Source organism: Budorcas taxicolor, chromosome 2 (assembly GCF_023091745.1).
Source record: "Budorcas taxicolor isolate Tak-1 chromosome 2, Takin1.1, whole genome shotgun sequence".
Classification (NCBI taxonomy): Eukaryota; Metazoa; Chordata; class Mammalia; order Artiodactyla; family Bovidae; genus Budorcas; species Budorcas taxicolor.
This window is the reverse complement of record NC_068911.1, coordinates 20,071,894-20,086,229: the sequence shown is the minus strand read 5'-3', so window position 1 is coordinate 20,086,229 and position 14,336 is coordinate 20,071,894. Positions and strand designations below refer to the sequence as shown.

The following is a 14,336-nucleotide window of genomic DNA, read 5'->3' as shown; positions in this document are numbered from 1 at the left end:
GAGCAAATGCCCAGGGTTACTCAGTAGTTCATGGAGGAGCTGGGGTTGAACTCCAGGCAGCCTGTTTCCAAAGTCTGTGGGCTTTACCATTGCCTCTGCAATCTCCCAGGACGGTCATCCATCTACACCCTCAGCCTTGCATCAGCCTGTCAGTGTGAGTGTGTGAAGGTGTCGGGGCCTCAGATACGAGATGTCCTTGGAAATTGGTGGGAAATATCACTGAAGTTGAGTTTAGCCTTACTTCCCATGTGTGGTCCCGATTTGGTGGGAGCCTCTCGTGTTCACTCACGCATGCGGGTCCCCTCTGGACCTCTGATCTCCTGCTGGGGAAGACCTAGAGTCCTCTCCAGGTGAAGCAGTGAAGACAACGCCTTTTCCCTTTGTTGGTAGAAAGCTCAGCAATCCTTGACCACCCCCCTGCCCTGCCCAGCTGAGATTTTTTTAAAAAAGGCTTCCTCTCCATGACATCAGGGCCACCTCCCACTGGTCTTTATTGCTTTCTCAGCACCCTCGGGAGCGTCTGGAGCCCTTTAAAAGGGGCAGAGCCTGTTAGTGGGCTGGCAGCCCGGGTCCTGGAGATAAGAGTGTCCTGTCCGGGACAGCAGGTGTGGGTTTCCCAGCCAGGGCAGGACAGAGTCCCGCCGAGAGTTACCTCCGCCCCAATGTTTACAGAGGTGCGTCCACTCCTGGCCTCTTCCTCTGCAGCCTGGCCCTCCAGGCGGGTGGCTGAGGATTCACTAAAGGTGGAGGTGCTGGGGGCTTCCTTCTGGGCTCTTCTCTCATCTGGCTCCCTCTCTCTCTTGCCCACCTCCGCAGGCAGCTGCACCCATGTGTGACCTGGAGTCGGGCAGCGTCAAGGTGAAGGAGCCCAGCAACAGGGGCCGGTGGCATGGGTGCTGGTACGAGCGGTTGGTGCAGCCCTGCCTGGTGGAACTGCTGGGCTCTGCTCTGTTCATCTTCATCGGCTGCCTGTCGGTCATTGAGAATGGGCCGGACACCGGGCGGCTGCAGCCGGCGCTGGCCCACGGGCTGGCCCTGGGGCTGATCATCGCCACGCTGGGGAATATCAGGTGGGAACAGCTCTGGGCACTCAGCCTGGAGCCGGCTGGGGGGAGCCAGGGGCGGGGAGTGGCGTGGTGGGCAAGCACCCTGCGGCACACACCCAGGATCCCTAGAACAGTATGGATAAGAATGTGGGCTGGAGGGTCAGACTGTCTGGGTTAGAATCCTGGCTCTTCAGTCCATGAGCTCTGCGGCTTTGGTTAAGTCACTCTCCAAACCCAACTGCCCACCTATGAAATGGGAACAGTATTTTCTAAATCTTATTTCTCAAGCCAGTGCAGGTATAGTGCTCATGCTTACCATGAACTATTCCAAGCACTTTGGGTATAGCAATTCATGTAATCCTTACACCCCTGTGCAACTGGTACTATTATTAATCCCATTTTTTCACTGTGAAGGGGATAGGTCCGGTAACTCATCCAAGGACCCAGGGCAGAGCCAGGAGGCAAACCCAAGCTGTCTGTTGCCTAAACCCAGCACCTCCTGGTGGAGGTGCGAGAATGAAATATTGTGAAGTGCTTAGTCCATAGAAAGCGCCCAATCACTGTTGCTTCCTGTGTTACTGTTACCTTTGTTATTGTTGTTTAGTGGCTAAGTTGTGTCCAACTCTTTGCAACCCCATGGACTGTTGCCTGCCAGGTTCCTCTGTCCACAGGATTTCCCAGGCAAGAATACTGGAGTGGGTTTCCATTTCCTTCTCCAGAGGATCTTCCTAATCCAGGGATCAAACCCATGTCTCCTGCATTGGCAGGTGGATTATCTACCACTGAGCTACCTGGAAAGCCCACTGTTACCATTAGGACAGGGTTTTGCTCCAACCTAGGGGAAGGCAATGCTTCACAGAAGAACCCACCAGGGGGGTAGGGAGGGCCAAGGGGCTCCCCTTGCATAGCCCTTCCCTGAATGGAGGCTCCACCGGGAGGTCGTGGACTCCCAGGAGAAACAGCCCAATGGATGGGGTGTCTGGCAGGGAGATCTAGAATCTGGTTCATTTGTATTTAATCTCTCACAGAAAAATGATCTGAGTAAGGAAATTAAAATACTGTTTCTCAGAAAAACAGAATGGAAAGAGAACTGTTACATTTCTCTTCATTGCTTAGCTGGGTGACCAGGGCAAGTAACTGAACCTATGTTAGGTGGAATAAAAGGGAGATGATAAAAATAGCTGATATTTGTTGAATACCAACTATCTGCCACTACTCTATAGGAACATGTATTAATTATTTTTGCAACAGAGTTTATGAGATAGGGATCACTAAGGCACAGAGAGGTTTTATCACTTGCCCATGGTCACACAGCTCTTCCGTGGCTAAGCTGGGGTTTGAACCCACGCCAGCTGGCCAGGGAGGACATTGCTTTGTGCTGCAGGAGACTGCCTGTCTGAAATGCCATCCTTTCATCCAACCATCTGTTTTTTGTCAACAAATATTTACTGGGTATCTGCCATGAACCAGGCACCGACTTTGAGGTTGTTGGAGCACCCAGCACAGCACTTAGCGCAGAGTAGGTGTTCAATAAGCCTTTAGTGAGTAAACAATGGATGATCGTTTTATTGTTAATGAGTGTGAAGTGAGTTTCTTGAACATGTGTGGTGTTCCAGCCCTCTCCTGGTCGAGCCATGCTCTGAGTGAGTTTTTCACGCCTTCTGGACTGGGTGATTTGGTGCAGGGGCTGATGGCAGACAGGCTTCTAACTCTGCAGTCTCTGGTGGGAGGCTGCCCCTGCCCCCCACCTCTCTGCTTTGGCAGAGCCCAGGCTAAGCCGAATTGAGGCCCCTCTCCATCGACTGAGTCTGAGATCAGCTAGAGCTTCCTAACCCTGCAGGAAGCTCCCCGAGGGCCTGTGCACAGAGCTCGGCCAAACAAGTTGGGGCAGCTGGTCCTGAAATGTCAACATGTTGGGCCAAGTCTTGTGTCCAGAGCCAGGGTCCTCTGTCCAGTCTCAGCTCAGTGTCCTGTGCCCGCTGGGTGGGCAGACCCATTAGTGGGCTCTGAACAGCTGGGGAGACATGGGGGGTCTTGGGGTCACTGTCCCTCTTATTGGGTATCCATCCCATGCTCCTGAGGGCTTGTTGAGTCAGCCTTTCAGGACAGCTCTTCTATCTGTGTGGGGCTGGACGGGATGCCAGTGGGTGTAGCAGGGTATTCAGGGGCCTCCCAGCCCTGGGACTCAGATGGGTTGAGCAGCTTGCTCAAGAGAAAGGCTCTTTACCCAGGACCAACGGAACTGCCCCACGGAGCCAACTTGAACCAGCCCTTTGACCTAGGTTCGATTTTGTTTAACCTCCCTGCACATTCCAAACCCCAGATCCCAACCCCCAATATAATCATGAACCTCTAACCTCACTCCCGATTACCAATGCCATTTCCAGGAACCTTTAACCTCAAGTTTTACACACAACGCTAGTCACACTTTCAGACCCAAACTAGGATGTTTATTGGTTGAGCAGTTCAACCAGTCAGGGGCTATTGTTCAGGGCCTGGTTACTTTTACGGGGAGGCCGGGATACCTCTCCTGGCCTATGCATTTGAAGCCTGGGGTCTCGCTGTGCTCTGTGGCCACAGCTCTGAAGGGCTGGACACAGATCTGCGGGGGTCGAGAAGGAGTTGAGAGATGCTTTTCCATCACGTTCTTCCTCTGGGCCATCCTGGGTCTGGGGGTAGGACAGGAATGGGGCTGCCTTCCCTTTCTACCCTCCCCCCTCATTACCTTCCCTCCACCACCCTGCACCTCAGAGAAAGTGGGGATGATCTGGCGCCTGTTTTCTGCTTGGGCTGCCCTTGACTGATGTTGGCCCTGCAGGGCCACCCAGGGTGCTGTGGGGACCCAGACTCTAAGCCTTGGCCTCATGACTCCTTCTGCTTTTTTTGGGCGACAGCGGTGGACACTTCAACCCTGCGGTGTCCCTGGCAGCCATGCTGGTCGGAGGCCTCAAGCTGACGATGCTGTTTCCCTACTGGATCTCCCAGCTGTGCGGGGGGCTGATCGGGGCCACTTTGGCTAAGGTTGGTGATCCCCCAGGAGGCTGGGCTGGGGGCTTTGGCTCTGCCAGGGCTGCTGGGGTGTGTAGGGGTGGGGAGTGGGGACTGTCTGATTATTTTCCTGTTGCCTCCAATGGGACTGAAAGTAAACTTGTTAGTTGCTTAGTTGTGTCTGACTCTCATGACCCCACCAGGCTCTTCTGTCCATGGAATTTTCCAGGCAAGAATACTGGAGTGGGTTGCCATTTCCTTCTCCAGGGGATCTTCCCGACCCAGGGATCAAACCTGGGTCTCCTGCATTGGCAGGCAGATTCTTTACCATCTGAGCCACCAGGGAAGCCCACCAAATTTCTACCCGGAAGGGAACACTCTTTCTAAACCCACCCTGTTCTGTCCATGTCTGGATACAGCCCTCCCTGGACAGACCAGGAATCAGAATTCAGAACTGGAAGTTTCTCTTCCTGAGTCCATTTGTGGCTTTAGATAATGCTGATTTTTAAAATTCATCCATTCACGCACTTGTTCATTTCTTCTACAAACATCTCACTAAGCACCAGCTGAGGATTTGGGATGCATATGGTTCTTCTCCTTGAGAAACTCCTGAACTAACTTCTCTGTGTGTTCTCTAGTTTGCCTGCCTTTAAACTGAGTTACTCTACCTTTGATGGGAATTAACACTTAATTTACTGGAAATCTCCCATTCCAACAGAAAGGCTAGCTTTTCCTCTCAGCCACAAAATTTCTATGGTTATACACTGAACTCCATGCATGGACTTCTTTCTCTCTCTTTGCCCACCTGACTTTCTTTTCCCCTTCTTCTCTTTCCTGCTCTTCTTATGTTTTAACTAGGAGTCCTTCAACATGAAGGCTTTGCTTGGCTTGTGGTGGGGTGGGGGAATTTGGGGTGGGTAGGAGTGAAGGGGGTGCCTATTAGCCTGGCTAGGGTTTGGACTGTGGCTCTAAGCGCTGCCCACTGCAGACTTTGGTCTTGATCCTCATTTTGCTATCTTCCCTGCCCTGGTAACCTCACGCCCCACTTGAGACCCTGCTGCCCTGTCTGCTTAGAGTGGGGACTGCTCCGAGTCCCCATGGAAAGCAATGCCTGGACTCTCCCTCAGGCCGAGCCACTTGCAGACTCATCCGACATGATGGAGACAAGCGCAGGGCAACAGTGAGCTCACTGTGTTCCTCTCTGCCCCAGCCCCCACCACCCCCCACCACCCCTGCCCAGCACTTGGCAGAGTCCTCTCATTTAATCTCTAACTTGACCAGAAGCCAGCAGCTGTCCTCAGAGAGCACCCACCACCTGGGCCAGGAACCGTTATGATCAGCACCCCCACTTTGCAGAGGGGGACACCGAGGGGCAGAGAAGGCAGTGACTTGCCCAAGTTCAGATGAGCTGAGGTGCAGCAGGGCCCAGATTTGAGTTCTGGGTCCAGAAGCTTGTTTGCCCTCCGAGGGATCGTGATGACCCAGAGGCCGACTTCCTGGGAAGCCAATGAGCTTAAGTTCCATGGCCCTTCTCATCCCTTCAAAGAGGTCTTTTAGGGGGCTGGCAATGTCTTCACCTGAGTGTATGTATGTGTTTGCAAAATTTGTAAAAATTAGGTATTTCCATATTCTTTTCAAAAAAAGGTCATCTAAGTTTCATATGCTTCTGGTTCACAACACCTGGGGCCACCACTAGGTTATCCCCCTTTTACAGATGAGCAAAATGAGGCTCAGGGAAGTCCAGTAGCTCAGGTGAAGCCACATGGTAGGAACTGGTAGAGCTGGGATGTGGTTCCAGATATGTCTGGCTGCACATTGAACAGGACCCTTCCCTGGCTTTAAAGCGTGTGAACCCCCTAACCCTGGACCAACCCAGTTCCCAGCTGTCTCTCCACCCCCACTGTGGGGCTGACCACTGCTCTCCACAGGTGGTGAGTCCCGAGGAGAGGTTCTGGAATGCAACCGGGGCGGCCTTTGTGACAGTCCAGGAGTCGGAGCAGGTGGCCGGGGCAGTGGTAGCGGAGATCATCCTGACGACACTGCTGGCGCTGACCGTGTGCATGGGCGCCATCAACCAGAAGACGCTAGGTCCTCTGGCCCCATTCTGCATCGGCTTCTCTGTCACCGTGGACATCCTGGCAGGGTGAGTGCTGCTTGGCAATGGGACAGCAGTGCTCAGCCCTGGGCCAAGTCTTGGTCCTGGAGGAGCGCAGGCCTGCAGAGCCTCCCTGAGGGTCACAGGCTCGGTAGCGAATAGAAGCCATGCAGACAGTTTAACCCGGGAAGTGGGCCATAGGAGGCAGACAGGGAGTGGTGGGGACTACAGAGTCTTAGGAGGCCTCCACCATGCACCTCTGATAAGTTATCAATGTGTGGGAATATGGGCTTGGGGTGACCTTTTAAATTTCATTCCAGAGAAGTCAGAAGACTGGATTTTTATGTGCATTTCCTAATTTTATAGTATCAAGAAATCATTTCTGTAGACTGCGTTTATCTGGCCAGCAGGCAGCCAGATTTTAGCTTCAGACTTACAAAGAGCTTTTACACCCATTGTCTTGTTTATCAAGAGCCTTTCAGTAGGCTTGGGAAGGCATTAAGGAGACAAAGGGTTATTTCTCCCCGTTTATACATGAGGTCTGGAGAAGGCAATGGCACCCCACTCCAATACTCTTGCCTGGGAAATCCCCCAGGTGGAGGAGCATGGTAGGCTGCAGTCCATGGGGTCTCGAAGAGTTGGACATGACTGAGCGACTTCACTTTCACTCTTCACTTTCATGCACTGGAGAAGGAAATGGCAACCCAGTCCAGTGTTCTTGCCTGGAGAATCCCAGGGACGGGGGAGCCTGGTGGGCTGTCGTCTCTGGGGTCGCACAGAGTTGGACACGACTGAAGCGACTTAGCAGCAGCAGCATACCTGAGGAAACAGGCTCAAAGAGGACACAGGTGACTTATTTAAAGTCATTGTTGTTTAGTTGCTCAGTAATGTTGGACTCTTTGCCACCTCAGGGACTATAGCCTGTCAGGCTCCTCTGTTCATGGAATTCTCCAGGCAATAATACTGGAGTGGGTTGCCATTTCCTTCTCCAGGGGATCTTCCCAACCCAGGGATCCAACCAGCGTCTCCTGTGTGGGCAGGTGGATTCTTTACCACTGAACCACCAGGGAAGCCCCTCATTAAAGTCATTGTGTGTGTTAGCCACGAAGTTGTGTCTGACTCTTTGCGATCCTATGGACTGTCGCCCACCAGGCTCCTCTGTCCATGGAATTCTCTAGGCCAGAATACTGGAGTGGGTTGCCATTCCTTTTTCCAGGGGATCTTCCCAACCCAGGGATGGAACCCAGGTTTCCTGCATTGCAGGCAGATTCTTTACCATCTGAGCCACCAGGGAGCATCAAAGGTCACTGGGCAGTGGCAAATTAAGTGAAAGATCTGGGACAAGAGCCCCTGCTAAATGGGGGATGAGGGAACTCCTTCCTGAAGGCCAGCTCCTAACCAGGTGTAGCCTTTCCTAGCTCTGCCCTCTGAGCCTGTCATCTTCTGGGAGGTGGCGCCTGAGGAAAATAGGTGTGTAGAGCGGTAGCAGGGCTTTGCTGCCCCCTCGTGGCTCTTGGTTCACTTACAAACTTATTGACTCATTCATCTGGCTTTGACCACTGGCCACAGGCGGCGTCCTTGTGGGGTGAGGCCTGAGTGAGGACCCCAGCTTGAGTCAGTGGGGCGAGGGTACAGACACCAGGACTAGAGAGGTGCTCCTGGGGAACACCCGCCCTGTGGGAGATGCTGGGCCCCAAGCTTGCAGCACAATGAAGACCTCAACCAGGTCAGCTGGGTTAGAGTTAACACTTGCAATGAATTATATGAGAAACACGGGCTCTGTATGTATAGTCTCATTCATCCCTGATAACAACCTATGAGGTATGTACGTTCACCTCAACTGAAACACAGAGAGGTGAAACAAATGTCACTCCTAGAAATCTCTAGAGTTCTAAATCTAGATCCACTTGACCCCGAAGTTCATATAGTTAAGAGTTGCCTGACTTTGTCAACTCTGGAGAAGGCGTAGGTCCATTTTCCTTCCTGCTGACACTGAGCCCGCACTGCTTGCTGGCCATTCTTCCAGAAGGGTGTTGGGGGAGTGGCAGACCTTAGGGAGGACCCCAGGGAGGAGTCAAGCCTTTCACTTCCTCGTGTTAGAAGTCTCTTCACCTGTGTCTTCTTGGGAAACTTCCGGACGCCCATGCTATCATAGCGTAGAGAGGGTTTCTGGGTAGTGTGTAATCTAGGCCCACATAGGGGAAATGAACCAGGGTGGGTCGAGGCTCCTTGGCTGGCATTCTGCTGACGAGTGTGCTGGGCGTTGGCAGGGGTGCTGTGTCTGGAGCGTGCATGAATCCTGCCCGGGCCTTTGGACCTGCCATGGTGGCCAACCACTGGGACTATCACTGGATCTACTGGCTGGGGCCCCTCCTGGCCAGCCTGCTTGTAGGAGTGCTCATCAGGTAGGAATGTGACACGGGGTCATGGCCCATCTAGGGCATGGGGATAGTTCCCAGGGCATCAAGGGGTAGGAGGCTAGGGTCTCGCTTGGGTTGAGAGCAGAGAAGAAGCAAAGTTTATGACTCTGGGACCTTTGGCTTCAAGTGACAGAAATCCATTTGAACATAGCTTTTGTCATAAAAGGAAGCTCATTGGCTGGCATAACTGAAAAGTTTACAGGTAGCCCTGACTTTGGTGGGAGCTCACACAATGTCTGTAGGGTTGGGTCCTTCTCACAGGCTCTAATGTCCTCTGGGTAGGCTTTGTGCTTAGGCAAAGCCTCTCCAACAGAGGCAAAGATGCCCACCAGGCATTCCAGGCTTCCATCCTAGCAGCTCCATAACTAAGACCAGAGGAACAACAGCTCTTACAAAAGTCCTGGATCTGCTGTTCTCTGGGTTGGACTGGCCCGGTGTGAGCCATGTCTACCTCTGAATTGGTCTCTGTAGCCCTGGGGCCAGCTCTCTTATTGACTATGTCTGAACATGAGCCTAATCCTGGAGTTAGGGTGAGGTCAGCCCCTCCTGAACAACTGTATTGACTGAGAGTAGGGGAGGAATAGCTCCCCACAGGGGTGTCATACAACTCAGGGAACCCTATCCACATAGAAAATCATGTCAATGGTGCCCCCAAGAGCATGCATGTCAGGAGATGCCATTCATATAAGACACATTGTAAGCGGTGCTCCCTGACTGTGTGCAATGGATAAGGTTGATATTATTATCAGGAGGATAATATCTGCTTGACTGCTTCTCCTCCAGCTGTCATCTGTGAGCCTCAAGGATCCATAGGGTCCTGTCCTTTCTGTTTCAAGTTGTGTAGGGATGCGAGTTGGTACAGAGCCCGCTGTCTGGGCAGGGACAGGCCCTGGGCTGGGCTGATCTAGACTGCTTGCATTGCTGCCCATGTGCAGTCCTGGCTTGGCCTATGGCTTAGTGAAAAGCATCAGGAATCATTCTCTGATGTTTTCAAAATGGTACAGATGAGGATCTTCAGGAAAAGGGGTTGGAAACCCAACAGGAGAGAATTTCTCCCTCTACCCCAGGAGATCTGGGTATTGAGGCTGGAAAGGCCCAGGAAGGCATCTCTTCTGGACCTGGAGACATGTGATGAAGGACTAAGTCTCTTCCAGAGACTTGGAGACCTCACTGAGCCACCTTTTTTTGTAGGTTCTTCATTGGAGATGCGAAAATTCGTCTAATCCTAAAGGGACGGTGAGACTGAGATGGTGGAATTCCTGCTGCCCTAGGGACCCTCGGTGGATCCATCCTGGACCACAGACCAGACAGCTCTGAATTTCCTGCCGGGGCAGAGCCTCCAAGAAGTGACTGACATGCTTCCCCTGACTTGGGCCTGGCTTCTCAGAGGTGCTAGGTCCTTCGCATTCCTTTGTGCTCATCAGACACTTCAGCCTAGGGAATGTGTCGCCAGCGCCACCTAGAGGGAGGTAGAAACAGCACAACAGAAGAGCTTCTGGCAGGGAAGGTCCCAGGAGGAGAAGAGGTGACTGTTAGTGTGCCTCTGGTCATTCCCCTCATCCCCTTTCTCCTTCTCTTGTTCCCCGATTTCTCTGTTACAAAAGGGCCTTCTGTGGTCTGTTTCCCTGCTGCCTGAGCTGTCAGTCCAGCTTTTCAATAAATAGTCCAATATTTCCTTCTGTGTGCCCACTGGCTGGCCTTTCCTTTCAGAAATGGACACTGCTAGGGAGGAAGCAAAAGTCCAGGCTGGGCCAGACCCACGGGAACTCAGTCTGGAGCTAAGTCCATTCTAGAGTCCTGTTTGGACTCAAAATTTGTTCCAGATCACAGACCTCAAGACCCTGCAGAAAAGCCCATTGCAGACTCGAGGGTCTGGTTTAGTTCCCAGGGCTGTCCAGGACATGAATCTACCCACTCATGGCACTTTAGCTGAGGATGAGGGTGGATATGGGGGTGGCCCAGAGCTGCAAGGATTTCCCAAGGAAATATGTAGTGTGTCATAGCACAAGTCTAGGGAGACAGAGGTATTTGATGAAAGATAAGAGTATAAAGAATAAAAATAAAAAAGAATAAAATGACACATTCCAAACTTCATACCTTACAAGTAGAGTGTGTGTCTTCTCTATGAGGATCTATACAAAATAGAGAGCTAATGGGAACTTGCTGTATGACTCAGGGAACTCAAACCAGGGCTGGGTCTGTAAAAACCTGGCGGGGGGAGGGCTCTGTAACAACCTAGAGGGGTGGGATGCGAAGAGAGGTGAGAAGGAGTTTCAAGAGGGAGGGGAAATATGTATACTTATGGCAGATTCATGTTGATGTATGGCAGAGACCAACACAATATTATAAAGCAATTATTATCCTTTGATTAAAAATAAATAATTTTTTTAAAAGAGAGAGAACAAAAGATTAAAAAAAAAAAAAGAATCTGCGTGCCAAAGCATGGAACAGGGGTTCGATCTCTGGTCTAGGAAGATCCCACATGCTGCAGAGTAACTAAGCCTGTGCACAGCTACAGAGCCCGCTCGCATAGAGCCTGTTCTCCACAACAAGAGACACGACCCCAGTGAGAAGCCCCCGCCCACCGCAACAAGAGAAAGGCTGCACACAGCAACGAAGGCCCAGCGCAGCCAAAAAATTAAAAAAAAACATGTGAAAGTGATTATAAAAATAGCTAGTGGGACTTCCCTGGCGATCCACTAGTTAGGACTTCACTTTCCAATGCAGGAGGGTGTGGGTTCGACCCCTGGCTGGGGAAGGAACCAAGATCCCACAGGTCTCCTGGCCAAAAAACCAAAACACAAAACAGAAGAAATATTGTAACAAATTCAATAAAGACTTGAAAAATCATTCACATTAAAAAAAAAACCTGCTAACACTTATCAAGCACTTCCTGCATGCCAGGATCTGCTTTGTGTTCTAAACATGCGGTAATGTATTGCATTTTCACAACAACTGTACAGGTACATATTATTGTTATTATTATTTTATTATTTTTCATGTTGCATATGAGGAAAGTGAGGCCCAGAGAAGTCAAATGACTTACTCAGGGTCACTCAGGAAGTGGCAGAGCTGAGGTTCAAACCCCAGTGGTCTGGCTCCAGAGGCTGGGCTCTTACACTGTGTAATCTAAAGACATACAGTTACACTTAAACGTTAACTCTTGGGGTTAAGAACAAAGGACTGTTTATTGTTATTTAGTCACTAAGTCACATCTGGGACTGTAGCCCGCCAGGCTTCTCTGTCCATAAGATTTCCTAGGCAAGAATAGCGGAGTGCTTTGCCATTTCCTTCTGCGGGCTATCTCCCCGACCCAGCGATTGAAGCCACGTCTCCTGCACTGGCAGGCATATTCTTTACCACTGAGTAGGGGAACTGTGCAATAATAGAACAGAAACTTCAAATGATGAGGAAGAGCCATTAGGGTTAGTCAGGAAAGGAGGAGTCTTTGCTGGAAGAACGTCCAGTAAGAACTTGTAATGTATCTAGCAGTTCAAAGGAAGAGGGTGAGATAGGAAGGGATGGCGAAAGATGTGCTCAAAACATCCAAGTGAAGAGAGGGAAGGCAAAGAACTTGATGAAGGCAAATTCAAGACCCAGAATGACGCTTGATGGACCTACTTCACTTAAGAACTAGGACCTCGGAGTCGGCTGAACCTGGGTTCGAATCCCAGTTTCCCCACACTTCTTAGCCATGTGACTTTGCCTGGGTAATTTATTTAAACTCTCTGAGCCTGTTTCTTTAGCAACAGGCATTCTGTGAGGGTCAAATTAGTAAACGCATGAGAAGGACTTACCATGGCACATTTCATACAGTAAATGTTCAGGAAAAGCTTGCTATAATCACCATTAAAAAAGGGGAGATGGGAGGAAATAGTTTGATAAAATCAGAAGTAACAAGAAGCCCATTCTCCACAACTAGAGAAAGACCGTGCACAGCAGCAAAGACCCAGTGCAGCCAAAAATATATACACACTAAAAAGCAACAAAATAGTTGTATAGACATCTATATATATCCACAGACTCACACCCACACTCATGTGTACGGCTAACATCTATTGAGTGTTTACTGTGTGCTCGGCACTGTGCAGAATGCATTCCATGTATTATTTCATTTACTCCTCACAACAATAATTCTGTGAGGTATGTGGGTTGAAGAGTGTTCCCCCAAAGTTCATGTTCACTTGGAACCTCAGAATGTGACCTTACTTGGGACTTTGCTGGTGGTCCAGTGGTTAAGACTGCGCTTCCACTGCGGTGGGCACAGGTTTGATCCCTGGGGGAGGAATAAGATCCCACATGCCATGTGGTGCAGCCACAAGATTAAAAAAAAAAAAAAGTGACCTTATTTGAAAATAAGGGCTTTGCAGACGCAAAGAAAGGTAGCAAACTGGATCCGAATGGGCCCTAACTCCCAGGAGAGTGACTTAATAGGAGACAGAAAAGGATGCAGAGACACAGGGAAGGCGTATATGGAAGAAGGATAGAGGCAGACTTGTGGGGCCACAGATAGTAGCAGGGTCACCAAAAAGGGTTACGAGAAGTGAGGAAGGGTTTTTCCCAGCAGCCTTTGGAGGGAGTGTGGATGGATGATGCCCTGATTTCAGATTTCTGGTCTCCAGAATGGTGAGGAGGCCTTTCTGCTCTTTTTTATGTCACCAAGGTTGTGGTCATTTTTCATGGCAGCCTCAGGAAATGAATACAGGTAGGAGTTGTGCCTGACTCTGTGACCCCATGGACTGTAGCCCGCCAGGCTCCCGTCCATGGGATTTCCCAGGCAAGAATACTGGAATGGGCAACCCTTCCCTTCTCCAAGGGATCTTCCTGACCCAGGGGGAGATCTCTTGCATTGCAGGTGGATTCTTTACCATCTGAGCCACCAGGGAACTCTTACTCTTTCCTTTTTTCCAGAGGAACAGATTTCAAGAGATGTTAGTCAGAGTCACATAGTACATTAGTGGAGCCAAAATTTAAGATCAGGTACATTTGACTGCAGAGTTCATGATCTCTCTCTCTTTTTTTCCTCTTTCTTATTTTTTTTAAATGATGAAAGTATGAAAACACATTTACAAGAGACTTGGAAAATACAGAACAAAGTTACATATAGTTTCACTATATATATTACAATTATATTTTAAGTAGATAAATTAAGATTTTTAGTTGGAATTTCAATATCAAACTCTCAAAAATTAGAGAATGAATATACAGAAAAGTAGAAGGCTGTAGTAGACCTGAGAAACACAGGGTTCACGTGATCTTTGTCATGTTACTGTTGCTGAATAAGGGACAGTATGTCTCCTGCCTTGTCACCTACGTGCCCCTTTCCCCCACGAGGAGAGGGACAGAGGATGTGTATTACAACTCCTCTCACTCCTAACTTGTAATCAGATTGCAAGTCCGGGTCTCCATGTCAATTTCTAGACCATAAGCTCTCAAGAGGAAGAGCAATGCTTATTCCTCTTTGTGGCTCCATGTTATCTGGTTTAGTGTTTGCTGTATAGAGGGGACTGAGTACTCATTGAAAGAATGGCCTAAGCTGATCCTCATGACTTTCAAATTCATTCTGCTGCAGTTCTTCTTCAGTTGCTAAATTCTGTCTGACTCTTGGCAACCCCAGGAACTGCAGCACTTCGGTTCTTCACTGTCTCTCAGTGTTTGCTCAAATTTATGTCCATTGAGTCGGTGATGCCATCCAACCATCTCATCCCCTGTTGCCCCCTTCTCCTCCTGCCCTTAATCTTTCCCAGCATCAGGGTCTTTTCCAATGAGTTGGCTCTTCCCATCAGG

General features: G+C 50.1%; 1 protein-coding gene across 1 annotated transcript; it reads left to right on the top strand.

The window, feature by feature from the left end:
• The first annotated feature begins 590 nt into the window (after positions 1-590).
• On the top strand, positions 591-9,789 carry AQP8 (aquaporin 8). The gene is made up of 6 exons (XM_052636207.1): positions 591-674; positions 817-1,070; positions 3,941-4,067; positions 5,963-6,177; positions 8,400-8,534; positions 9,741-9,789. The coding sequence occupies exons 1-6, from the start codon at positions 663-665 to the stop codon at positions 9,787-9,789; spliced, it is 792 nt and encodes a 263-aa protein (XP_052492167.1). The 5' UTR covers positions 591-662.
• The last annotated feature ends 4,547 nt before the right edge of the window (positions 9,790-14,336 follow it).

What these genes read in the sequence shown, in the direction of transcription:
- AQP8 (XM_052636207.1), top strand. An exon ending in GCCACGCTGGGGAATATCAG is followed by an intron (nt 1,071 to 3,940) that starts GTGGGAACAGCT and finishes TTTGGGCGACAG; the next exon opens with CGGTGGACACTTCAACCCTG. An exon ending in TCGGGGCCACTTTGGCTAAG is followed by an intron (nt 4,068 to 5,962) that starts GTTGGTGATCCC and finishes TGCTCTCCACAG; the next exon opens with GTGGTGAGTCCCGAGGAGAG.